The sequence below is a fragment of the Erithacus rubecula genome, assembly GCF_903797595.1.
Source record: "Erithacus rubecula genome assembly, chromosome: 21".
NCBI classification, from domain to species: domain Eukaryota; kingdom Metazoa; phylum Chordata; class Aves; order Passeriformes; family Muscicapidae; genus Erithacus; species Erithacus rubecula.
The window spans coordinates 4,409,412-4,435,249 of record NC_136673.1 but is presented as its reverse complement, the minus strand read 5'-3'; the positions used below and the strand labels follow the sequence as shown (position 1 = coordinate 4,435,249).

The window sequence follows — 25,838 nt, the reverse complement described above, 5'->3', positions numbered from 1 at the left end:
TTAAGGGGAAAAAGGAACTGAACACACAGAAATCAGCAGCTGGATTTGCTGCCTCTACTTCAAGACAGCACTGAGGAAAACCCTGAATATCCTAGAGAACATAGGAACCAGCAAAACCTGAAGGCAAAACTTGTCTGCATCTCAAAACTATAATCAGAAAAATGTCCCCAGCTTTTTAGATAAAACAAGTTTTATCTAACCTAGAGAGGGAAGGAGACTGATAAGAGCCCTGTTCAGCTTTCCTTCCACCTCCCTTCTCCTTGCACAGAGCCTTCCATGCCCAAGCCCCTGCCCCAATCCCAGAGGTGTCCCTCTGAGCCCCACTGTGCACTTACACTTGCTGGAAGCACCTCATGCTGTCCAGGATGTTGAACTGCTGCCAGCGCTTGGAAAAGTTCACTTTGCTGTCAATGTAATCAGGGTTTCCCAGATGGACAAAGGTCAGGTCCTGCAGAATCAGGCCTCTGAAGGAGGGAAAGGGGCAGCAGGCCAAGGGAGCAGGCAAACAGACACAGAGGTTAGTTACAAAGGGCAGGGTGGCCAGCCAAAAGGCAGCACAACAAAATCAAACAGCCTCCCACTGGCACCAGAATGGCAACCTTACCCAGAGGGAAACATCCCCCAGCAGCAGATCCAAAGGGTTTTAGATGCAAACACCCCCAGCTGGCCACCCTGCCCCAACCTGCTCCAGAGAGGGCTGATGAGGCACGGTGCTGCCTGACCCCAGACACTGGGCAAAAGGCAAGGGCTGAGCTCAGCAGCAGCTGCTGAGAAACCCTTGCAGGAGCCATGTCAATGTGCAGAGGAAGGAGCTGGGCACTCACAGGTAGGGGATGCAGGGGGGCTCCACGTCAGCCAGGGCAGCTCGGTAGGCGCGGAAGGAGGAGGAGCTGTCGATGAGGGTGCAGTACTCAGCCAGCCCCTGCAGGACACAACCCCAAATCCCCTGGTGACAGCCCTGCTGCAAACACAGCCTCTCTGGCAGCTCCCCCCAGGGAGCCACACTGAGCAGGAGTTAATGCCACCCTGCAAACACCTCCTGCTGATTTGCTCAGCCCAACCCTGGGGTGTCCATGTGGAATGTTGCTGCCTTCAGCCTCACCAAGGCTTGGGCTGCAGCAGGAGGAGGAGGAGGAGGAGGAGGAGGAGGAGGAGGCGGCTGCTCTCCCCTGTGGCTGTGCTGGCACTCCTGCAGCTGTCAGAATGCCCAGCCACACTGAAAAGCTTCCAGCACTGTGGCATTTTACCCACTGGAGAGGAATTATCCACCATCCCTCCACCCTGGGACACTGCTGAGATGTAAAACCACTCAGCTGTTTCACTCATAACCACATTTATCCTTCCCCAAAGGCCCCACTGCTCCTCACCTCTGAGGTTTGCTTCTGCCACTCCAGCCTTCGGATGGGGGCAGAATCCAGTGCAGAAAGAATGGCCAGATAGGAATTAAAATTATTCAGCTTTCTTAAGTGCTGTGAAGAGGGAGAATATTCCAGTTACTTGAGAGCTATGAAAAGCCTTCCAGCATCAAACAGCTCTACCAAGCAAAGGGCCCCATTCCCCTGCTCCTTTAAGCAGCAGTGTGTGGGATTCACAGGAAAAAATAAGCTGGTACCTTCATAATCTTTATAAATTTAAGGAGCAGCCTCTCTCGGTCCTGGGCTTTCTCTTGTAGCATAATTATTGAACGGACCCTGGAAGAACAGACAGAATAAAAGATAAACCTACTTCAGTAGAGATCAGATTTCCTCATTTCATTAACAAAACTGATCACTAACAGGATGGACCAACACTAACAAGTTCACAATACCTCCAATTTAAATGGAGCACTCTAATCCACAGCAAAGACAGGATAATTTCACAGAGTGCATTTATTTGCAAGGGGAATGTTTGTTTGAAGAGCTCAGTGATACCAATAATTAATTCCTCTGGATTACAAGGCCCTCCCTAACCCTGGTTTTATTTCTGCTGTGCTCTGGGGTCTTAGATGAGTGCTTTGCATCTACTTCCTGGCCAAAAATATACATTATCCCATCTGTAACAAAGGAACCCAAGTCTATGAGGAATACTTGGAATATTTGCACTGGAGGTTAGGCACAGTTCAGTGCCATGGTTATTCTCAGCTCCTTACCAGTAGGACATGTTATTAAAGTGCTCTGTGAACTGTGTCAGGTTGGGACTCTTCTCTTCATTTTGTTCCTTTGCCCAAAGCAGAACTTCTGGGATCTGCCAAGGAAGGAAAGGAGAGGGATGGGAAAATACCACACATTAAAGTGGGATTTCTACCCCAAGGTTCCCAGTTGCAGCCTTTGCTCACAGCCACTTGCTGGCACAAGATCAGCTGTGTCCTACAGCAGGTGTCTGGGAGAGCTGGCAGGGAATACCAGACATTGCAGAAGGTCCAAACCCTCCCACTGCCCTCAGCCCACCCTTATCTCTGTACCTCGATTTTATAGAAGAGCTCAGCATCCAGCAGGGTCAGCTGCTCAGCTATTTCATGACTGTGGAAATCATGCAGCGTCCCTGGCCTGTGGAAAACAATGAGGAAGTACAAAGGCTCAGAAAATATGACCTGTTTTCTTATCTTTCTTGTATTTTGAACTGAGGAAGGGATGCCCTGGCTCTCAGAGGACCCAGCTGTGGCTGTGTGCAGCTGCCCTCACCTGGCTGCCACCCCTCTGGCAGCGAGGGGTTTGATGGAGTTGGCATAGCTCAGCATTTTCTTCTGATCCACCTTATCCAGGATGTTCTTGCGCAGCACTCGGGCCAGGCTGAGCTCCCCACTGCACACCAGCCTGAACACCAGCTCCATCAGCAGCTTGAGGATTTCCTCTGTCAATTCCACCAGGCTGAGAGGAAGATGGAAAAGGCAGGGAGGGTATCAGAGCTGGCACTGAGCCCTGGGGTTTGTATCTGTACTATCTCAGTGCTCTTTCCTACAAGCAGAAATTCCTCTTCTTCCCAACTCTTCCTTTCCCAGAGACCCCCTTCTTTTTATTTTAAAAGCACTGACCCAGTTAGGACACACAGGAGGAATCTGCTCTTCCAACACAAGAGTTCAGCACTTACAAGTGTCTCGCTGGTCAGGCTTGGGGGACTTCAGCTGTCATTATAGATGGGCTTAAAAAAATACATCTTCCCTAAAAACCACATTCTCCCAGCTGCCAAATTTCCATGGGTTACTGACCCTGCATCCCAAAATGAAGAAGGGAACTCACCAGAGCTCATCCACCACTCGCACCAGCACGAAGAAGGTGTTCTTACTGACCCTCTTCTTGAACGTGTCAGGGAAGTGGCAAAACTTCTCATATGTTGGTTGGAAGTTAAAGAATCAATCAGTGCAGCCAGACCATCATCACTGCAATCCCCAGCTGCCTCCAGGCAGTTAATTCATAAAATCATTGACTGATTTGGGATGGAAGGGACTTTAATAGTCATCCAGTCCCACTCCCCACCATGGGTAAGGACCTTCCACTGTGCCAGGCTGCTCAGAGCTCCATCCACTTCCAGGGATGGGACAGCCACACTGAACACTCTGTTCTCTCCTGGTGGAAACTGGTGTTCCATTTCCAGCAGATAAGGGACACTGATATGGTTCTAAGATGGCACTAAGCTGACACCAGCTGCTGGTATGAGGGGGTGTGAGGAGGTACTTACACCTCACAGAATTGAGGGCAGGTGTACACTGAAATTGTTCTCTCTAAGGTGCAATTTAATGAGCAGCACTTCCCTGCAGTGATCTCCCCCACTGGTCTGTGACATCTGGTCTCAACACATCTCAGGTGTCACCTCCACCTTCCTGGCTGCCCAATCTGCTGCAAGGAGGAGAGGGACAGGGGCAGCAGCACAGGCTGAAAACCCTTCTGCCAGGTGGCTGCAGGGACAGAGAGCAAGGTTACCAGTGAGGAGCACTGGCAGGGGCCTGCAGGGATCCCCCAGCCAGGACTGTCATCCCTGCTGTGTCCTTGGCAGCTGATCCCAGCTCTGCTGCAGATGGCACTGATGAGCTGCAGCAGGACATGGTGACACGTGGTGACATGTGGTGATGTCAGATCCCTCTGACATGGATGCACAGCACCAGAGGCACAAGGCCCTGGGGCCCAGACCTGTCCTGCTGCAGGGAACAGAGCCATGGGCAGGCAATGGCAGCAGGGTGCTCAGGGAGAGCCCTTCTCCATCCTCTGCCAGGAATGCTCACCCTGCACACCAGGATCCTTGTTACCAGCTCAGTTCAGGACTGGGAGGCCAAGAGCTCAGCATCTGCAGGGCTCAGTTTACTGCAGAAGAGAGAGAAAATACTGATGGGTTTATTATCTCTAATATTAAACTACACTGCAGACAATGCCCCTGGCCCCTCTGGAAGGCAGAAGGTTTTCTGTCCCAAATAAAAGACCAGTTCCCCAGTGACATCCAAAAAACCTGAAACTCCTCTACCCAGCCAGGACCCTCAACTTTCATGTCCAGTATCCACTGTGACTGTGATCCCTGCAGCAATTCCCACTGGAGAGTGGAGGTGAAGGAATTCCTGCCTGGGACACCATCAGGGCCAGCACATCCCTGACCATGCTGCCAGCAGGCTTTTGACCAAAAGAACTTGCCCCCAGCTCCCTCCATGATGTCCATCCAGCTCTGATTCCTGCTGGGAGTGAACTGCCACTCATAAAAGGATATCTGTACTGCAGCTTCTTGATGAGCTCTTCTGGGGTAATAAATGTCCTGTATGTAGTCAGAAAGGCTTCACAGTACAGCACCAGATCTAGGAAAAAAAGCAAAAAAACCTCAGAAAACTCTGCCTTCAGAAAAAGAAACTTCTTTGCAAGGTTGAATCCAGATGCACAGAGGAGGACATGACACATTTTGGCACCACTGAACTTCCCAGAAATGCTGTGCTGTTGGTCCTCACCAGCAGATGGACCCTGTGCCACAAGAGCAGCAGTGACACTGCCCTGTCCCCACTGGCCTGGCCCTGGCTCCCCCTTGCAGCACTGGGGCTTGTGCCTCATAAAAGGGTCAGTGACAAACACCTGCTTGTGGGACAGCAGCTATCAATCATGTGCCAAGGAAAAACACAGTTTAGACCTTGGGGATGCTTTAAAAAGATCTGATGGCAAGAGGTGATGCCTGCTCTGCCTTTGGTGCTCAGGCAGGTCACTCTGCCCTCCCAATGAGGAACACACATTTCCACACATGCTGTGGGGCTGCAGATCCTCTGCCCTTGCTGAGTTCCAGGAAATCCATCCCAGGACGGTGTAAATAGATTATTTCCAGCCAAAAGAAAAGCAAAATGCAAAAACTGAGTCAACAGAGGCACAGATAGCTTGTGCTAATTCATCTGCAGGACAAGGTGCTGTAGGGCCTGGAATTGCAAAGGCTTTGGGCATTATCAGGGGCACAGAAGATGGAATTTGAAAAAGCACAAATTGCCAACAGGGATGCAGATTTCAGGTCAATACTGCAGAATATTTGCAGTGCCAGTGCCTGTCACTGTGGACAGCAGTGCCAGTGGCAGCACTCAGCATCAGTCCCAGCAGAGAGCAGGGCCACAGCAGCAGGGTGTGCAGAGGATGGCACCCTGCCCCTGCCAGGAGCTCTCACCAAGGGCACACAGGGAGGAAAAGCTCCTCCTGTGCCTGCCCAGGCTGGGCTGTACATGCAGAGCTGCTTCCAGCCAGCACAGCATCACCCCACATCCACCCAGGAACACCAGCCACTGCTGGGAGGTGGGAAGGAGCAGGGCACACAGGGAGAGCTCTGCCTCTCTACCTGCAGTTTCTCTTGGCAGGAACTCACCCTCCTCCTGCTCTTACACCAGGGAGTGCTGCTGCACACAGACAACAGAGGCTGGGTGGTCACATCAGGGGTGAGCCCCAGCCTTTGTCCAGCTCTAATCCTGCTCTCACAGCAAGTGTGTGTGGCTGTGAGCACTTAACTGACCATGGATTTTATTCCTGGAGACCACAGGTCTCTCTTTATTCCTTATGCCATTTAGCTTTTTCAGAAAACTCAAATGGACAAGCATCATCATGCAACAGGGCGTGGAGTTACATTTATTCTGGGTTCCCATCTGCTCAAAAGGCAACGTGAGGTAATACAGCTGGTCTGCTCTGGCACTTGAAGCTGCCAAGAAATTCATCTTTAAAGGAAAGCCTCTTAACTCTACCCCTCTGTGCTGTTTGGCTGATTGATTTACAAGCCCTGAATTCTTCTCATTGTAAGCTTAATTCATTAACCCTCTCAGTCACCCCAGCAGTGGGTTAGCATAGCACAAATTCCTCTGCTCCATTCAGCTCCCTGCCTTGGCAGTGCCTGAGAGGCTGAGCTCCCTCCACCCAGCTCTCCACAGCTGCACCACTGGGCACATCAAACCCTGCTCTGCCTTCTCCCAGCTCTGAAAGCTTCTGCACAGCTCTCACCCCACTGCCTGCAGAACCCTCAGAGCCCCTGTTCATGAACGGGAGGTTCAGCACTCACCCCCTTGTCTTTCAACAGGAACAGCAGGGAAGTTCTTTGTTGTGATGCTTGTTCCAGAGAACAGAGCAGAGTTTCTCTACCCCACTTTCAGCATGTTTATAAGGGGTATTCCCACCATCTCATTTAAACTATTTTCTTTAACACACATTTCCAGCCTTGGCACAATCAGCTGCCTCCTCCTCTCTGGTGTGTTCCTTCCTGGCTTTGGCTGGATTTGATGCCCAGTGCAGACTGGGAAACACAGCTGTCAGGGGAAGGATTTTCCTGCTGGCTGAATGGTGCTGGTAAGTAATTGCAAACATCTTATGCTACAGTAAAACCCCTGTCATTTAAAAACGTGCATGAAAGATATTTCCCCTTTGACTATCAAGCTCTAAACTGGAGTGCTGAGTGATTCAGAGGGTTAGTGTTTTGCCTCCCAGGAGATAAGGAGATCAATCCTGGTTAAGGCCATCAGCACAAATGTGTTTGGCAGGTTCAAATCACTCCCTGGAAACACTGCAAAGGCTGTCTTTGCCACAGGTCTTGGAAAGGAGCTGCTTCATGTGTGTGGTGATGGGATTTGGACAGATGAAGAGGGGTTTTAACAAATCTAGAGCTAAGGGTTGCTAATGTCCCTTCTCCTCCCCCACATCCCTTCTTCTGTACTGTGGATTCCCTCTCTGAACTGGTGTGGGTGGCTGCCAGTGGTACAGAGTGGGACAGAGAGGGACAGAGAGGGACAGGAGGTGGCACTGTAAATTGAAAATGTGGGGTGTCAGCAGAGCAGCACCTGATCAGCTTCCCAGTGCCCAAGGTACTGCACTGGACCCAAACCAACATATTTTTTTCCTATTTTGATGAAACAACCATTCCAGTAACTCCTACATCACCACTGTCCTGAAATTAAAGGACAAGGAGCACCAGTGGAAACAGGATCTGTGTCCAACAGGCTGGTCACACCTGCTGTCACAGCAGGTACAGGGACACAACACAGCACTGTCACTGGTGTGCCTCGTCCCCAGATCCAGGCTCTGAGGAGTTAATCCCATCCCTGCTGCTAAATGGAACCACCAGGGGCTTATCCAGCTTACCTCCATCTCCCAGAGATGAGCACAACCCCCCAGGCTCAGGGATCCCTGCAGACTCTCCCCAGCCCAGCCCAGCTGTCTGTGGCCATGGGCAGAGGCCAGACCATGCCAGACCATGCCAGGCTGTGCCAGACCATGCCAGGCTGTGCCCCCAGCCCCTCTTACCTTTCCTGTCTGTCTCTGTGGCATGCACCAGCAGAATGTCTCCAGACCCACCACGCACATCTGGCCCATCATCCCCCTGCAATGGGAACAAAGCCACATTAGGCACAGCCCAAGCTCCCTTAGGCCTGGTTTAACATGGATGGGGTTCCAGCTCAGCAGTTCCTGGCACTGCTCACAGCACAAGCTGGGACATGGATTTCAGTGCTGGGATAACCCTGGAATTTAAAAAGAGCATTTGGTGTCCCAGATGAGGAGTTGGGTGATCCTTACTCCAGGTCTCTGACTCCTTAAGGCCAGTTTGTGAAGCTCAGTGATGGCTGAACCTTCTGCCCACAGGAGAATGAGCAGAAATGCCACAAACACTCCCAGGAGAGCATTAACAGGGCAGCAGCTCTGTGTGAACTGTCCCAGAGTGCAGGATCACACAGCACAGTGGCTGGAGGGGGGAGGTCATGCATTCAACTTGCATGTTCCTGGAACATCAAAACCCAGAGAGTTAATTCCCTAATCTGGAGCCATTTGGCCAGAGGTCACCTGAAATGATCCCACAACTGGCAGAAGAAAACAGCACTGTTAATTGCTTGACCCCTGCCTTACCACTCTCTAAAGCACATCTTTCTTCTAGCTGCTGCATTTCACAACTCAAAATATGCAAAACTGATCCACCACTCAGCCAGCAGTTCACTGCAGGAAGCAGCTCACAGTGACAGTTCTACACTGCTTCAAACATGTAGATCATAAAGAAAAGAAAGAAAAAAGACATGAAGACACAGATCTGCTAGTCCCAAATGTTCAGAAATCACTGATTTTTAAATGTTTTTTAAAGGAAACAATCCATCAGAGGAGACTGGAGTTGTGTCTGGCTTCCCTTAGGAATGTCTTTAATCATTTCAACATGCAGAACAGTGAAACAATCATGGATTACAGCCATGGAGCAGCTCTAAGATGTGAATTTTTCAGGTGACCCTCTGGCAAGACTCACAAAACACTACTTACAGAGCAAGTAAAAGCTTCTCACTCTCTCCTGCACCTCTGAGCTGACCAAAGAACACTCCTAAAGTGGCAGTAAATGATCCATCCTCTCTGTTTTTCAGCCAAGCCCCCTGACAGTCTGAGAGCTTCCAAAGGCAGCATGTTCCCTCCAGCTGCATGTCAAAGGCTCAAGACACAGTGAGCAAAGCTGGGAGTGCACCCAAGGCTAGACACAAAGCTCCTTCTCTAACACAGAACAGCTCCTCTGGCTGCTTTCCCACACCAGTAACATCATGTGCTGCTCATTCACCTGCTGAAGCTGCCCCCAGAGAGAAAGGCCAGCACCACACCTGGATTTACTGTGCTCAGGCTCTCAGGTGACTCATTTCAGACTGTCAGAGGCTGAGGAGGTGGCAAGGGGCAGATTGGGAAAGGGGCACAGGATGTGCTGCTTTTTAGGGAGACACTTCACCTTTTGTTAAACCCCCACTCATTGCTGGTGCTCCCAGCCTGTACCAGCATCTCATACTTGAACAGCAGCCCTCACACACACCCCACTTCTGCTGCAACCTAGTTTTTCCTATCAAATAAAAGGTGATGCCTTGTTTGTGCACACAGAGAATCAGATTTCAACTGAGTAAAACAAAGAGTATGAAAACAAACCCTGAGAGCACCTACCTCTTGCTTCAGTGTTAATCTGGACATGATTTCACTGTGGTCAATAAGGGACAGCTCATCTACCTCTTCCTCCAGCTGTGATGACTCCAAAGTATCTGGTGACTGTGGCTGCCTGTGAAAAAAAGAAAAAGAAGTAACCTTCATCAATTGACAGTAAGCACACAGACTCTGGAGGTAAATCCTTTGCAAACAAGCTCAAATGTCTGGATCTAACTCTGTTGCTTTGTGCATCTCTTGAAAAAGAGAAAGATAAACCTCTAGGACCTGAACAGTTGTCTGTCTGCATTTCTGGCAGGCAGGATTTTACTAAAAGTACACACTTCCATGTCTCCTTAATCCACCAAATTTTTAGTGCACACAAATCTAAGCCCTTCCTCAAGTGTATAGAACTGAGCACACTCTACACATGCACATCTTAGTCAGCTCATGACCTGTTGTGCTGAGACAAGGGGAGATGACAGGCTCTTGTTCTGCAGGAAAATAGAGCAGAAAATCATCACCATTTTTTTGGTGTACATGCCCCTCTAGAATTCCAACCCCCAAAGGCTGGTACTCTCGTGTCAGGACATGTGTCCTCTCTGTGCCTGTAGTTCTGAAAAAAAAAATTAAAAATTAAGTACTTATGTTCCTCATAGCTTTCCCCAAGCAGAGGCCAAAATCCTGTGCACCAGTCAGTACTTTGGGCAGATAGTGAGCTTTGCAGAGCACTCTGGTGCTGTCTCCTTCACTGCAGGGATTCAAACCCTCAAACTGCAGGAAAATGGGGGAGGGAAGTTGACTGTCACACACAAATCAAGGCTGTTCTCTGTTTTTGCTTTAGAAATGCAATTGCAGAGCAATCTCAAGCAGCAGGGAAGCACTCACTCCACTCCTCCTGAAGCCCATCTGTTACAGCTTGCACCTCTTCATTTACATAGGCAAATGACAGCTAAGAGCATTAGAAGGGATATAAATCCTCCTGCTCCAGGGCCTCAGCCAGCCTCTAACTAGCAGGGTTAGGATGAAATTTCCCTCTGAAAGATTATTCCAAACAGCAATGCAGATCTTTCCACAGGTTTCCCTGGAAGCAGGAGGGAGCAGGCAGTGTCAGTGACAGCACAGCCCCTGAGATGGGCTGAGGATGGCCCAGGATTCACCCCCTGAGCTCATCTTGCCAGGATTCTCCTCCTTCAGCAGGATCCCACCACGTGCAGTAAAAACAACACAGAGGAGGTTTAGGGCAGAGCAGGCAGCCCCAAGGGGATGTTGGGGCTCTGCACCCTGGAAGGAGGACAGCAGGGGTCAAGGCTCACCTTTCAGCACCATCTTTGCCCTCCTTCCCCATGGCACTGCTGCTCAAAGCTGAGTCTTTGGAGTGGCTGTCTTTGACAGGGGGAGATTCCTGCCAAGAGAAAGGAGTTTTTCATCATTACACAGGGTCCTTGAGCCCAGCCAGCCTTGCATTTACAGTCTGCCTGCCTCTAAAGGGCCCTTTACTGTAAATTCCTACAGAGAGGTTAAAGATTGATGCAAGTTAATGCCAAATGCCAGGAAAACACAGAAGTTAATCAGACAGGAAATTTGGGACCATCTCTGGAGACCAGTGTAATTAGTACTGTTTGCTTTTAACATTGTGAAATGATGCTGAAAGTTACAACACAACTCAGCTGTTGTCTTGGATTTTAACCCACTCATGACCTTTTATTTTTCCTCCAGCCCTTCCTGCTGAAATACACTTTGCCTCCTGCTTTAATCCAAACAGACACAATCAGTTCTAAGCTCTCCAGTTTCAGTGCCCCTCCTGACCACAGCCCCCCTGCCTCAGGGGCTGGATGCTCACTGCTTCCTACCTCCCTTCTCTCCCATCACAAGAGGTTTTGCAGTGATGCAATGTTTCCACTCCACGACTCAGGGCTGTGGAAATGAGGCTAATGCAAAAAAGCAGAACCAGCTGAACCCACAGCATGGAACAGCAGGTAGAGAGCTCAGAGCAAAGATACAGCATTTTAAATTAGCCATTTATTAAGGAGACAAATAGCCATGAATGGCAAATGGGAATATTAATCCAACAGTGTCACAGTTCAGAATTATTTAACATCATGCAGAGTGAAACTTGAAAATGCAACCTAGTGAACAGATAGGACTGAAACCACCTCCATGTTACCCATTCAGCACAGAAACACCCTGCTGAGCCTGGGGTTCTTGGTGTCTGCAAGATTTTTCCAGACTCTATCTGCAAAGCCCTTTGCTTTAAAGTTGAGAACTCACTCACAGCTGCCCAAAAGGATGGGCCTGGCCAGATGTGTCTCCTGAGGGGAAGTGATGGGAGCACTATCTCTTGGTGTATTTAACTCCACCATGGATAAAGGTCTTGGAGACATCCTGCAGGAGACATGCCTTCCAAGAGGAGGGCAGGCAAAAGGATCACCACGGACTTCTGCCAGTTTCCTATGACCCAACAGGAAGATGGGACCTCCCTGGAATGGAAAATGCCCTGGCTCCTCTAGGAAATACCTAAGATCCAAGGCTTGAGTAAAGGAAGAAACTGCGTGTGAGTACAGCACTAAATCAATCATTTACTTTGCAACCAAACAGCGAAGGGAAAAAATAAGTATTTAGTGCAGAAGGCTTTCTGTATTAAAATAGGGGAAGGCAAAGCAGTTACAAGAAAAGATGTGGCCCCAGGATGGCCCAGGGTGCAGCTCTCTGGAAGGGAACTTCACACAAGCAGCTCCGAACAGCCAGCGAAGCGCAGAGCAAACAGCGCGGCAGGAGCAGCCAGCCCTGACTCCCTGACCCCAAAAGCACCTCCTGCACCAAGAGAGCCCCAAACCTGCAGCCAGGAGTGGGTAAGCAGAGGGTGTGGGGGGAGCTGGGGCAGCAGGAGGGGCAGGGGGCTGCAGGGGGGCAGCAGAGCTTGGCATGCACCAGGCAGCACCTCCCGCCTCGGGGGCTCTTACTTACTCCTTCAGAGCCAGGGAGTGCCCCGTTGCTCTGGCCAGAGGAATAGAGATTGACATATTCACCCTCACCAGCCTCCTCACTGGCGTTTTCACTCTGAGGGAGACAGGATGGAAGGAAATACGTGATGGTGCTCCACGGCAGAGAGAACCTGGCAGCAGAAGTGCTCTGGGCAGCTGCTGTCACCTCCCTCTGCCCCTGAGGCTGCATCATCCTGGGGGTCATTATTCCTGGCTCTGGAGCACTGTCCTGAAAGGCCTGGGCAGCAGCTTTGCAAGAGCTGTGGACTCCAGGTGAGGCTGCCAAGGTGCAGCTGGCAGATTTTAAGGTGCTGGAAGCAGAATGTTCAGAGCTGGACACAGCTCCTGTCCTAGCCAGGGCAGTCCTGCTGAGTGCAGACCAGCCCTGCAGCCCCACGGGCACCAAAGGTATCCTCCAAACTAGGCTAGACCCATCACACCACAACAAAGCAAACTCCTGGGACATAACAAGAACCAGTGAAAGGAAGATGCAAAGCAAGGTCACGTCCAAAGTGTGAAAAGCTGTACATTTACTCTGTAATCAGTGACCCTCTTCCAAACTTGGCAGAGAGGCAGCACCAGCACAGCCTGTGCTGACAGCTCTAATCCCATCAGCTCTCGGCTTCACAGCAGAGAAAGAGGAACTGTCTTGAAAATGAGGTGTTCAAAAAAGTATCTGTAATGGACAGACCTGCTCAGTGATGTGCAAAGTGATGTGGGACCTCAGAGTAGCAGAGTGGGAACAGTGTTAGCCTAACTCCACCAGCATGTGACAACCTGCCACCAAGCACACAGCTGGGGCTGTGGGGAAGAGCAGAACCTGGAGAGAACAATAGGCTTTATGCATGGAGAGACAGAGCTGGACTGCACCCACTGCTCCTGGTGACTTAGGAGGGAGCAGGTGGCAACTGCAGGATGTGAACTGCTGCTAGGAGCCTGCATTTAATAACTACCAACCTCACAAAACAATCCTTGACCTCCCTCAGCTTTGTCTTACAATTGCAGGAAGCTACAACCAACTCTCCCCTTCGCCAGCATTTGACATTTTGTGTTTCCAACATACGTCTAACATTTTCTAAAACCTGCTGAGCTTATCCACTTTTCTCTAGCCATTTTTATATGACATTTCCTCTCTGCAATTCACACACATTTGTAAACCAGACCAGACCACATTATTAACACAAGAGACATTTTCTTTAAAGAAAAACAAAATACAGGCGGGTTACAGGTGCGTTATCTCTTTGCAGAGTCTCACCGAAGGCGTCTGGAGAGAATCAGTGAGAGAGGTTTCAGAAGGAAGGCAGACAGGAGCATTCCCATTAAAGCTGCTCTCCTGAGAAGAGGAGTTTGGCACATCCACAGTGCTGGGGGGCTGGCTGGCTGCAGCTGGCACCGCTAGGTCGGGGCTCTGGGATGCGTGGACGGGTGGGAAAGGTGGGGTGGAGCAGGAGGAGGAGGAGGTAGAAGAGAGGAAAGGAGGTATGGAGACTTGGTTGTGAGGCACAAAGTCCTGGGAGTAGGACCTAAACACAGATTTGTACTGCAGGATGCAGAGAGACAACACAAAAACAAGGAGGATGGGGAAAGGAAAGAGACAGACAAAAGAAAAAGTAATTAGATTGGCAGCAGCGTAGCAGTGACAGCACAAGGCATTTCTAACAGGCAGCACTATTTTATCATCCACACACTAGAGCAGGAGTTGCTACCTGGGATACATTCCTGGAGAGGAGTGTTCTTGCCCCACCAGCAGCTCATCTCACAGAGGGAAAGCGAGCAGCAAGGTGTGACCTGCAGGTTTGCTAGGCAGGGGAAAACCTGGAAATCTCAGAACTGCTAATGCAGGGACCCTGAAAATCACCTGAGTGGAGGAAAGGATGTGAAGGCACACAGAAAGCACAACTCTGAGCATGCTGGAAGTATCTATGTAGAGAAAAACTACTTCAAGTGCTTATTGCTTTTCTGGGATTTTCCACAGGATCCAAATTTAAGATGCTTTTTGCTCCAGCCCTGTAATTTAACAGCTACTGTGTCAAGTCTGTTCCAGAACACACAGCTCCCAGGGAGGAGTGGCTGGATACTGCCTTCAAAGTTACACTGAAGGATGAAGAAGATTATGCTGCTACTCCTTCCCATTCGTGAAAAACAGGGAGCAAAAATGGTAATTGCCCTCCAGAGTGATGAATTCCTTATCAGACCAATCCTTTAATGCAGTGCCTTGAAGAGTCAGCTGAAGAGATGAAAAGAGATCATCTGCGTAAAGCTTTATTTCACTATCTCTCCTAATCATCAGATTACTCTTCAGATAATATTAAACAGGGTGCAGTGGGAATATATTGTGCCAAGAAAAACAAGAGCAACCCTCTGTCTTTTAACATCTGGTGCTAGTAAGATTTGCCATCGGGGTAAGTCCAAAACAAAGCTGACAACCATTAAAAAAAAAAAAAAAAAAGACAATAATGCTAAATCTGCTGGAGTGCTGCAAAGGAGTTTATCTTAAAACCTGCAAAGCTGGTCATAGTCAAGTGGACTGAAAGAAGAATCACATCATCCAGAAAACCCCAGGCTGGATTGCAGCTGTGGAGCTGCTCCATTGAGGATGGAGCAGTGCAGAGCTCCCAAGAAGCACTGACACAACTTGCTCAAACCAGGCTGAAAAGTGACACCACTGTGATGGAAAAAGAGAGCAAATCAAAGGCAGGAATTGGAGAATTCAGGCTACATTTTCTCAAGAGATTTGAGTGGGTAAGAAAAAAAAGCAAAGCTCAGTCCATCACCCAGCAGCAGCACCCAGCTCAGCAGAGGTATTTTTGTTTCTACCTAAGAAAGATGTAGGCTTAAAAATCTAAACTGAGAACAGCCTCAGGCCAGAAGCCTGGTCAAAAAAGCTTTTCCACTACAAAGGAAAGGAAATGTAAAGGTCAATGACTAGACTTTACCTTCCACCACCTTAATCCTTGAGTGGCTGTGCCTTGTGCCTTGCACAGAGTCCAGCAGTGCTCTGGGTGTACTCTCAGGGCCCAAAACAAATTGCAGGTCACAGTACAGAGGAGAGGAGGGGGATGCTTTGGGAAGAGAGCTTAAAAGACTACTGAAAAATAATTAAAATGTAAATCCCCACCATGTGCCTGTGGCTAAAAGGAGACTGGCTGTAGGACAGGCTCCTGTCTCTTCCTGCCCATTTCTTTCCAGATGAGCAGCGCTGGCTCCAGGGACACTGTCAGCTTTTGGAGCTGCCTCAGTAACAATGACAAGTCTAATCTCTGTATTTACTTTCTGCCTGGATAAATGCTCTACATTTATTCATTTTCACTTGCATGGCACAAACCACTAAATCCCTCGTAAGACTCCAGGCTCATGACATCACCTTGGCTCAGCACATTCATTATTGCCTGCCTGGTATTTCATGATCTCACAGGCACTAACACACCAACCATCACCCCAAGTCCCAGCCTAGACCCCAAACCACAGCTCAAGAAGGCACTCAAAAAACTGCTGTGCTGATAACAAGACCCTTTTCTCCTGCAGAGGAAATAATTAGCTCCAGCAAAGCTCTGTGCCAGCTCCCCCATTGCTGGATTTCCTGCACCCACACCACACACACTGTCCTTCACTTTGTAGTTGATGGACATCTTCCACCCAGGAGGTCCAAGGGGTTTTGTCCCTGACCTGCTGAACCCAGAGGAAAAGCCAGGCTTTTGCAAAGCAGCAGTGGAAGGAAGTGACTGTGCTCAGCCAAGTCACTCTGGGACAAGCAGAGCCTGCAGGAGGCACTGGCAGGGTCAGCTCAGGGCAGCTCTGCTCCCCTGCCTGCAGCCTGCCCCAGCAGCTCAGGGACAGGAGTCACTGCTGCTGGGCAGGGACAGGCACACTGCTCCTGCCTCGAGGGGTTTTACACACATTAATCCTCATTTGAAGGCAATTTAGATCAAATATAATGTAACATTGCAGAAATTTTACAAGTTTGAATGCAGATAAGTCAATATGTTTCTCTCTCCCTGGTCTCATAAAACACCTTCAGAACAACCTCTTGGCATGAGATCCATTGAAAATGCCAGTTTAAGGCCCAGGTACCCATAAAAATGCATTAATCTCCATTATGTGACCCGTGAACAATCATTTAAGGATGCAGACAGGCTCTCAGCATGCTGCTAACAAAGGGAACACTGCAGAGAATCCTTTGGTGTGCTGGCATTAATTAGGCAGCCTGCTCTCAACTTCCTATCTTGTTGTAAAGTTGCATCTTGTAGAAAGGGAGCCAGGGAGCCCCCTCCTTCCTCCGGAGCCTGCAAGCAGCTCTGGAATTCCAGTTATGCAGCCGTGCTGGGACAGGAGCCAAGAGTGAAGCATACTTTTCAAAGGAGAAAAAAAAACCCACCCTGAAGTGGAGATGATGTCCATATGTCACCCATTCCTGCTGCTCCCCAGTCTGACCCAGCCCAGCAGCAGCTGCCCCAGGAATTGCAGGATGGCTTCCATGGGATCTGGGTGTTGCCCATCTCCTGGAAGCTCTGTCATCCTCTAAAACAAATACTTTTCTGGGGAGGGGACAGTCCATTCAACACAACTGTCACAAGGAAACAAGCCATCCTTTAGTGCTCCCCCCAAGAGGCAACAGTTTGTCTTGGAAACAAATCAGTGCTTGTTTCAATCAGCTTCTCAGAGGTTTCCTGCAGGGTCAGTAAGGCTCGAGTATGGCTTCAGGACACAACCTCCTACTCCATGGCTTTGCTTTAAGTATTTCCAAATTTCTGGGGAAGCTACAGAACAGGGTGCAAGAGGAATCTTTGGGAAAGGATGCTGTCCCTGTATCCAAACTCTGGCCACAACGCCAGCTCCCAGCACAGAGCCAGAAGAGGGGCTCCCAACATGAGAGACCCTGACCCATGACAGCAAACAGCCAAGACAGGGGGAATACAGAGCTCCTCTCCTCTCAGTGGTTTTTAAAAAGATCTCTCTGCCACTTGGGAAGTGCTTGCACAAAGCAAGCTTTGAGCTGGGAGCAGCCTTGTCTCCTGGGAACAGCAGGAACCAACGTGCCCAGCCCTGAACATTTACCACACACCCTGACACACAGAGCTCTCCCAGAGACAGCATCTTTCAACCTTCTCAATTTGCTGCCTTTGATTTTTTTTTGCAACAGTGAATATTTCAGAACAGCTTTCCATCATTAGAAGCCGTGTTCCAGGATGTCCCAAAGGTCAGTGACATTCTGGCTGTTTATTTGGATTAGATGGCAGGAGATCAGCACTCTAATAGAAAACTTATTTCAGGAGTGATGCTTCTTCACACTCACTAGGCATGGCTGACCACAGCTAACAGGGAGGCAGGGATATATATGCAGAGAGTCAGGGGTTGCAAGTTACAGCAGTCTCCAGCCCAAATCCAAAGTTGAATTCAATTATATGGCTGACAGAGCATCTGCAGCATCAGCAGACACAGTCTTTACCTTTTAAGCACAGCCTTCTCAGTTACCCTATGGACTTCTGCCAAATTAATCTGCCATCCTGCCAGGCACTCCCAGATCAGGTAGAGCATCAGACTCCCAAGTATGAAGCTATCAGAGGAAAATCAATCTTTGAGATCTCCTCTGCTAATGCTATTAAGGGAACTACGTGGGCAACATGCCAGAACTGGATGCCCAAAGTGTAACAGCACAGGATTATGTTCACAAAATACTGGGTGTTGCAAAGTCGTTAGACCCTAAGAATATAATTGCACAGACAACTATTGGAAAACACTTCCTATCTCATGACACAATGCTGGGCTTCCAGGTACTTTTGCTAATGAGGAAGGAAATGCTCCTGCAATGAATGGCTGGAAACACAAGCTGCCAACAGAATGGCTTCAAGCACTGCCCAGGAAAGGCAGCAACTCCTCAGGCTGGAATGTTTCTCAGCAAGGCCTCTGACCTCCCTGGTTTTTACTCATGGTTAGCACAGTATGGGGATGGATGGGGCTTGTTGTGTCTCCTGGCTTCTGCATGAGCAAACACAAAATCCAAACTTTTCCTTGTGCAGGAGAGATTCCTGCACATCTTTGCAACAAAACAAGTAAGGGGGCAGTAGGGGAAGAAAACATTTGTAAGATTTATTAACCTGCTGTCATGCATCTCTCTTTGGAAAATACCAGCATTCAGTTCAGCTACACCTACAGCATCATCTCTTTAGCTTGTGGACAAAGCCCTCAGGTCAAGATGGCAGATCTGGAAAAGACAGTCTGGAGACCAAGACAAGACTTCTAAAAAATCAGTCACATGAAAAACATGGAGTGTGTGGCCTATGAAGTGAACATGGGACTGGTTAGAAAGACCTACAGAGACCTGCAGTGTTCCAACTGCAAGGGAAATGTATGAGCCCCCAGAGGAAATGGTTTTCAGCAGCAGGATCCAGTGCTGCCAGCAGGCAACTGCACTATTAATACAGTGTCCATGGGCAGTGGAAATGAACACAAACACTGAAGGAATGCTAAACAGGAAAGGCAAAACAATACCTAAGTCAGAGCAGCTGGTTAAAGGGATGCAAATCTTTTCAATCCCCCTTCCCTCTGCTCCAAATTAAGGAGCCAAAACCTTAGGACAGTAATGAACAAACACATTGTGACTTCCCAGCCGTGGTTTGAGTGAGGTTTCCAGCACATGAATGAAAAGTCTCTGCTGAGGGCCAGAGCCTGGTGTGTGCTGCAGGCTGGAAGTGAGCTCCAGGAATGGGAACAAGGCAGGGAAAACATGGGAAGCACATGTCTGCATGTCTTTAATCACTTATCTGACCCCCCTTTTCCTGAACATACGTTAGCATGCACACAAGAAAGAGAAACAGTTGCTGTGAATTTTCTGTGCACTTGCTCAATTTGCTCAAGAATGGTGAGAACAAGTGAGAACAGAAGTGCTGAACTGGAGCTTTCATAAGGAAATCACTTGCGCCTTCTGCTGGAATCTGACAGCCAATTGGTTCCTGGAAAATTACTGCAAATGTTCCTTAATTAAAAAGAAAACATAAGAAAAAAACCAACATTTTGAGAAAGGCAACTTATTTATCAACAGTGAAGGATGCAGCCAAATTTCCACTAATGGCATGTACATGCCTTGGAGATACAACTGTTCCTTGTTTCAGCAGGAAAAGCTTCCACAAGAGTTTCTGCAGCCCTTGGTGGAAAATGTGTGGATGGGCAGCAGTGGAGCTCTCAAGATGATTTCCTCTATCAGTGCAGAGTTCTCCAGCTGCCAGGATGGAATGAGTTTCAAGATCTGATTATTCCTGCTGCTCAGATACCTGCCCACCCACTGCCAGGCAAACAACACAAGGATTGATTAAACCAGGGACAGCAGCTCTGTGCTCACAAGAAGGGAGGGAGGTGATCAGCTGGAGAGAAACTACTGCCAACCATAACCAAGGATGATGTCTTCTCCTTGCAAACCTTTCCCACTGCTCAGAACTTTCAAAAGGGGAGAATCCCTTGAATGATTCTTGTCAGTACAATCCAGTTCTCTCTCCAGTGTGAGATTTCATGGCTCAGCTGTCCATGGGATGGGGAACATGATGCAGTTCCTTAAAACACCAGCCCACACTACCAACACAACCCCTGCTGGCACAGAGGCCAGACACTAGTCAGACTTGGTTAAAAAACAGCTCAGCTTGCCAAACCTATGAGGTCTGATCCAGTTGCTCAAGATCTGCCTCTATCCAGTAAAAGCTATTACCTCTGACACAATTTCCTGCAAAGGAGGGAAAAGCACAATTAGTGGGCTGAAAGAGCAGCAGTGGCAGCTGGGCTGCAACAGCCCCTGCAGTGCTGATTGGAGGGAAAGGAGTCAGGGCTCCACAAAAATTCATCCATTAAAGATTAAAAGATGCTCTGAACAACTTCACCTCTTTTCTGCAGTCTGCAAACAGTCTTGTTAAGCTGTGTACATCAGGAGTAAAGCACTAATCCTGCAGCTGGAGCACAGAGCTAAGGGGATAACAAGCAGAACGTGGTGCAGGCTCAGCCTCCCTGCTGCTGGCACCTCAGCAGAGGGGGAAAGGGACAGGTCCTGCCTGGGAGTGACTCCTGTGGCTTCCTAAGGAGAGGAAAAAAAGCACAGGGCACTCTCTAAGAACTGGCTACACTTGCAGGGCCTTGCTGCCACTGGACAGCCACTGAGTTCAGCAGCTCAGACATCCTGGTACTGATCCAAGGAGGTTTTTGCTTCCTGTGCAGAATGAATAACAATTTATGTAGGAGACACACAATTTTAGAAGATGTGATGGCCATGCTGCTGTCTGGGTACACAAGAGGCCAGCTGCTCAGCTGGCAGTGTCTGAAAGGTGTGCTCCCCCTGGGGCTGGTGGCAGCTAATGCTGATTTTTGCCAGGTTTATTGTTCACCAGCCTTTCTCCAGGGACAGGGGACAAATGAAGGCAAGAGAATATGAGGAGCAGAGCATCATCCCCAAGTGCTGCTGGTGAAACCCCAGGGAGCAGATTGCAGGAGGGGCTCTGGTCCTCCCAGAGATGGAGGGTGTCACCCTGGGAGGGAGCCAAACCTCCACAGCTGTTCCACATCTCTGTCTTATTAGGGATAGGGGAAATGGGATAAACCATGGTCATGGTATTACATGGGTCAGCTATGCATGTAAGGACATTGGTATTTTGCAGCTCAGACACTTTCATAGTGAAAATCTCATTTTGGGAAAAAATAGACTAGATAGAGTAATGAGAAACTATGAAATTATCCTAATTTAAAGGCACTAATGGAAAAATCACCATTTTTAATTCAGCTTATTTCCTTTGTGCATTTGACAGTGCACTGTCTCATTATTCTCACTGTTCCTCATGCTCCAGCCATTTCTTTTACCCCTCACCAAATCCTTGCAAAAATGAGTAAGGATTTTTTAATGAAGTTTTAACATTTCTTAAAATAATATATTCACAGTAATGTAGTACAAAGTAAGATGAGAACGTGTCAGAGCAATTTAATAGGTAGTAACCATTTAATCCAACAAGGACACTTTTTCAAATCAAAGTGCCCACCTATTTTTAGAACATTATAGAATCATATTTATAGCCTCTCAATTAAATCAAAAATAGTCAAGTACTTTTATCTAGTCCTACAGTTCCATGTTTTGCTTGCAAGAACCACTAAGTAAGGTCTTACTAAGTAAAAGAGCTGTACAATTCAGGACTTTTACCTCAAATTTTAGAACTGTTTACCACAAATTGATGCAAACACTAACCCTGCCACCCTCAGCCTTTTCATCCCTGCAGCAAAGCTGTGATACTGCTCTCTCTCACACAAGTGGAAGCCAAAGCTTTCATTCATGGCTTGTAAAATAGCTCTACTTGTAAAGCACTTGAATACTTTCTTCTTCTTCTGCCCAGTGATTATCACTAATTTTTAAAGAATGAGTAAGTGCTGAAATGGGAAGATAGCAGTGGGAGGATACTGTTTTCAAACATTTAACATTAAACTAATGGAACACTTCTGAATCTTCTCAAGTCTTGTCTGATAATTTCTTCTCCAGAAGAAGCCTAATTTACTAAACATCCAGGTCACTGTGAAGAAATAGTGTATTCTCAATTGTCATCACATGGCAATCAGAGCATAACCACATAGTTTTACATGCAAAAGAGCCCCACACTGATGAGCTGGTGGAATCCCATGGTTGAGTTTAATTTCATTATCTTAACACTTTGCTATTACTACCATTTAATTTAAGCAGCTGATCAGAGATTTAAGCAGTGCTCTAATAGTATTTTGATTTAAATTATTTCCAGCTCTTCCTGCCATTCTCTCTTCAGGCTGCTCACAAGTGCTGTAGGAGAGAAAACCCTGCTCATCCATCAGCAAATCATACAGGAAAACTGAGCTTGTTTGGGACCATGGAGATGTGAAGGGAAGCAGACAGGCAAAAATGAGAAGGAAGACCTAGTAGAAGCCATTTTTTAGAAAAAAAATTAAAGAGCTGCAGTTCCACATGTTTGACTAAACCCATGGATTTTGGGGACAGCATCTTGTTATCTCTCCTGAGGCCAGGCTCACAGAGCAGCCTTTAATTGACTCATCCACATCACTGGCATTATGCAATGGGACAAAAAGACTTTGCAGCTCCAACGTGCAGCCTGGGGCACACAGGAGTGTGCCTGGGCACAGAGGCCAGCTCTCCTTCCTCAGAGCCCCAGCAGAAATGCCAAATGGACATTAATGTAAAGAGAGCTACACCTCCCATGGCTTAATTTAGTGGGATTTACACTTGGGGAGGTTTATACTTGGGGAGGTTTATACTTGGGGAGGTTTATACCTGGGGAGGTTTATACTTGGGGAGGTTTATACCTGGGGAGGTTTATACCTGGGGAGGTTTATACTTGGGGAGGTTTATACCTGGGGAGGTTTATACCTGGGGAGGTTTATACCTGGGGAGGTTTACACACCATTTCTCCCACCTGGCTGGTGACTGCAGGAGTTCAAAAGCCCCCAGAACAATCTCCACCCTGGCCTGAGGGGGCAAGCAGAGGATTTGGCTGAGCAGTAAGACAAAGCAGGGAACTCACCGAGTGCACAGGGAAGGAGCTGTGCCGGCTGAGAAAGGAGTTAGAGACTGACATAGTGAGGCCCTGGGTGGCACTGCAGTCCTCGGGGGTGAAGGGCACTTTGGGCTGCTGGACACAGTAGGAGACAGAGGAGAAAGAAGAGGCAGCATAGGAGGCCTGCTGAGGAAGGGGGAGAAAGCAGGAGACACAAGACACAGAGAAAAGAGAGCACAGAAAAGGTGATGAATAAAGGGCAAGAAATGCTAACTGTAAAACAATGCATATAATGGCTGGCTAAACAAACAGCTATTCATACACTTCATCACAGCCAGACACACCAATATGCCTTTCCTGAGCTCAAGAGGCACGGCAAAAATCACAATTCAAATCTTCTTTGTTTCACAAATCCCTTCAAAAATGAACTCCTGCCTCCCCCTCCCTGCTGCCAGCTGCTGCTGGCACACACAAGCTGCTCCTCACTGCCCTTTTCTCCCTGTGCCATGGGGCAGACACCCAAAGGAGGAACTGGCTCTAAGCACACAATTCTTGCACACTAATGTTTTTTTCTGGCACCCTGCAGGTTGGGAACTTGGCCTCTCCAGTGTGAGCTGTGGATCTTCACTGGTGCTGCTGTGACACTGGGGGACAGTGACATCCTGCCATTTCTCTGTCCAATCCAAGATTTTATTCATTTGCACAGGAGGCAGCTATTACACTGTAAGTGGCAAATCCTGGCAAGGAGTTTCTCCTGAATTCCCCTATGGTAAGGAGACTGAGAGAGGATAAGGTATATTCAGGCTTTCTCAGACTTGTTGAATAAAACATACAATGTAAACATGCAATCTCTGATTGTACAATTTTTGATTAAGATCTGAAGCTGACAAGAAAGGACTTTCTCATTATTATATTATAGAGGAGTCCATCCAGCAAAACTTGCTGCTGCTAGAGCAGCTGAAGCCCATTTGATTTGCCAAATCAAAAACTCCCAGGGCAGCAGGAGCAGAGGAACAAGAGTCTGGTGGCTTTTAAAGGGATTGTTAAATAAGCCATCACCTGCTTTACCTCTTTCCCAACAGAGGGATGAAGGGTGGGAGGCTGCACTTGAAGAAACCTTTGCTTCAGGGGAACTGCAAGCAACACCTTGATGGTATCAGCTTGTAAAATGACAAGAATGGCCAGCAGGCAAAGCAGTGACATCATGTCTGTCCAGATCATGATTAAAGGGAAGCAAAGAAATGCTTTGCTTCAGCCAACAAATTGAGGACAGGAGCAGAATTTCCCTTCTGCACAATGGCTGCAGTAAATCTGTGCTTGGCAAACTCTGATTGTGACTGTGCAGCCCAAGTCACCTCTGGAAACATCACAGGAGTCACCTCCAGGAGGGGAATGCAGGCAAGGGACTGCAAGGTGCAAGGGTCACACCTGATGGGGACCACAGACCCTGGAGAAATGCCTGATCCTCCAGAGATGAGTCCTGCAGACTCCTGAGCACCCCTGCAAAGCAAGTGGGAGGCCAGAGTTTAAGGTCTTGTCCCCACAAAGAATTAATGCATGATACCCAGTTCAGCTTAGCCAAAAATGTCACTTTATCTTTTTAGGACTCCTACTTGCATCACAGGAATGTAGTTATGCAAATCCCACAATTAAAGTAACACTCTGGGACAGTCAAACTTTAGCACATAAAACATGAAGAAATATTGCAAGAGTCACCCTCACAATGGTAAGACTATGGCTCTGTTCCCACATTTCCTCCCATTTTGTTAATGCCATAGCCAATTTAAGTAAGCTACATCAGAACAAAAGAATTTCTTTTTAAACAGCACAAATAAGATAATTAATATAAATAAAATACCTTAGGTTGGAGTTGGAAAAAAAAAAAAAAAAAGAAAAAGAGAGAGAGAAAAGAAATGAAAGGAAAACCCTTAGAAGGAAATGGGACAAAATCCCACCCTCCACTGAGGTTGGAAACAAAACTGCTGCTGCCATCACTGAGGTCAGGATTTCATCCCCCACATGGAAAATGGTCCTTTCTGTGCTGATAAACCCACCACCCACACACATGGGGATGTGCCTTTCTGTGCAGAACACTGAGAAACAGGTAAAATCCTGACTCACACCAGGGGACTAACGTGAAGGAAACATGCAACAGTGCAGCAGTGGCCATACCAAAGGTCTGCATAATAACACAAAAGCAGCAGTTATGTTTAAACAGTTATTATTAGTGGCATCTCTGACAACAGTTTCAGAACAGCAATGGGAACAACAGTGCAGCAATCTCTTGAAAATAGTGCTGCTCAGTGTGTCAAAATCTTCCAAGCAGCTGTCATTACACAAGCCTGGCACAGATTCAGCCCTGCCATGTGGAAGATGAACATTTCATTTTTAGGGCATTTTAGGACTTTCAAAGCTTATGGGGAACGGTCTGAACGTGGGGTCAGAAAGCAGCAAAAAGATTCATGATGCAAAATGCCTAAAAGCACAAAAGTGCCAGGGAGCACAGTGTGGCAACACCATGAGACATCCTGCCAGCAGCTGTGCCTGCCAGAAGCAGAGCAGGAAGAGCAGAGCTGCTCCAGGTGTCCCTGAGGGTCACTCACCAGCTGCCTCTGCTTAGGTGGGAGAGCAGGAGGAGGTGCCAGCTCTTGAGAGGGGTCCAAGCTGATAAAGGAGTCATTGATCCCATAGACTTCCCTGAGGTACTTGTTCTTCTTCTGGTAGATGTGCTCGTTCTGAGGGGTCTGGTAGAACATGGAGGGCTGTGGTTCTGAGTAATCTTCCACAAACTGCATGTAGGCCATCACTGCAAGGCAAGGAGAGGGGACAGTCAGTGCCCAGCTGGGGTCAGCAGGCAGCTGCTCCTGCTCAGAAGGGAACCCACACTGTGCTCACACACACACCATCCACCCTGCAATCCAAATATCCAAATATCCATCCTGGAGCCAGCACATAGCAAACACCATCCCACCACAAACACACTGATCATACTCTGCAACCACTGAGGTCTCCAATCTCACTTACTG

The 25,838-nt window shown here is 48.2% G+C and overlaps 2 protein-coding genes across 7 annotated transcripts in view; one reads left to right on the top strand and one right to left on the bottom strand.

The window, feature by feature from the left end:
* Positions 1–25,838, top strand: part of PRRT1B (proline rich transmembrane protein 1B) — a 424,933-nt gene that overhangs the window by 6,468 nt on the left and 392,627 nt on the right. The window lies entirely within an intron of this gene.
* Positions 1–25,838, bottom strand: part of RAPGEF1 (Rap guanine nucleotide exchange factor 1) — an 80,606-nt gene that overhangs the window by 1,998 nt on the left and 52,770 nt on the right. The window contains exons 10-25 of one of the 6 annotated variants that reach the window (XM_079324622.1): positions 25,416–25,618; positions 22,840–22,995; positions 13,569–13,853; positions 12,297–12,389; positions 10,646–10,734; positions 9,354–9,465; positions 7,704–7,779; positions 4,669–4,753; positions 3,216–3,308; positions 2,661–2,846; positions 2,441–2,525; positions 2,129–2,223; positions 1,613–1,691; positions 1,368–1,469; positions 825–922; positions 336–464 (exon numbers count right to left, since the gene is read on the bottom strand). In XM_079324622.1, coding sequence (XP_079180748.1) covers positions 336–464; positions 825–922; positions 1,368–1,469; positions 1,613–1,691; positions 2,129–2,223; positions 2,441–2,525; positions 2,661–2,846; positions 3,216–3,308; positions 4,669–4,753; positions 7,704–7,779; positions 9,354–9,465; positions 10,646–10,734; positions 12,297–12,389; positions 13,569–13,853; positions 22,840–22,995; positions 25,416–25,618 — 1,966 coding nt within the window. Of the gene's footprint in view, positions 1–335; positions 465–824; positions 923–1,367; positions 1,470–1,612; positions 1,692–2,128; positions 2,224–2,440; positions 2,526–2,660; positions 2,847–3,215; positions 3,309–4,668; positions 4,754–7,703; positions 7,780–9,353; positions 9,466–10,645; positions 10,735–12,296; positions 12,390–13,568; positions 13,854–22,839; positions 22,999–25,415; positions 25,619–25,838 lie in introns of all 6 variants that reach the window. The other 5 variants (XM_079324621.1, XM_079324624.1, XM_079324623.1 and 2 more) reach the window with 5 other exon arrangements.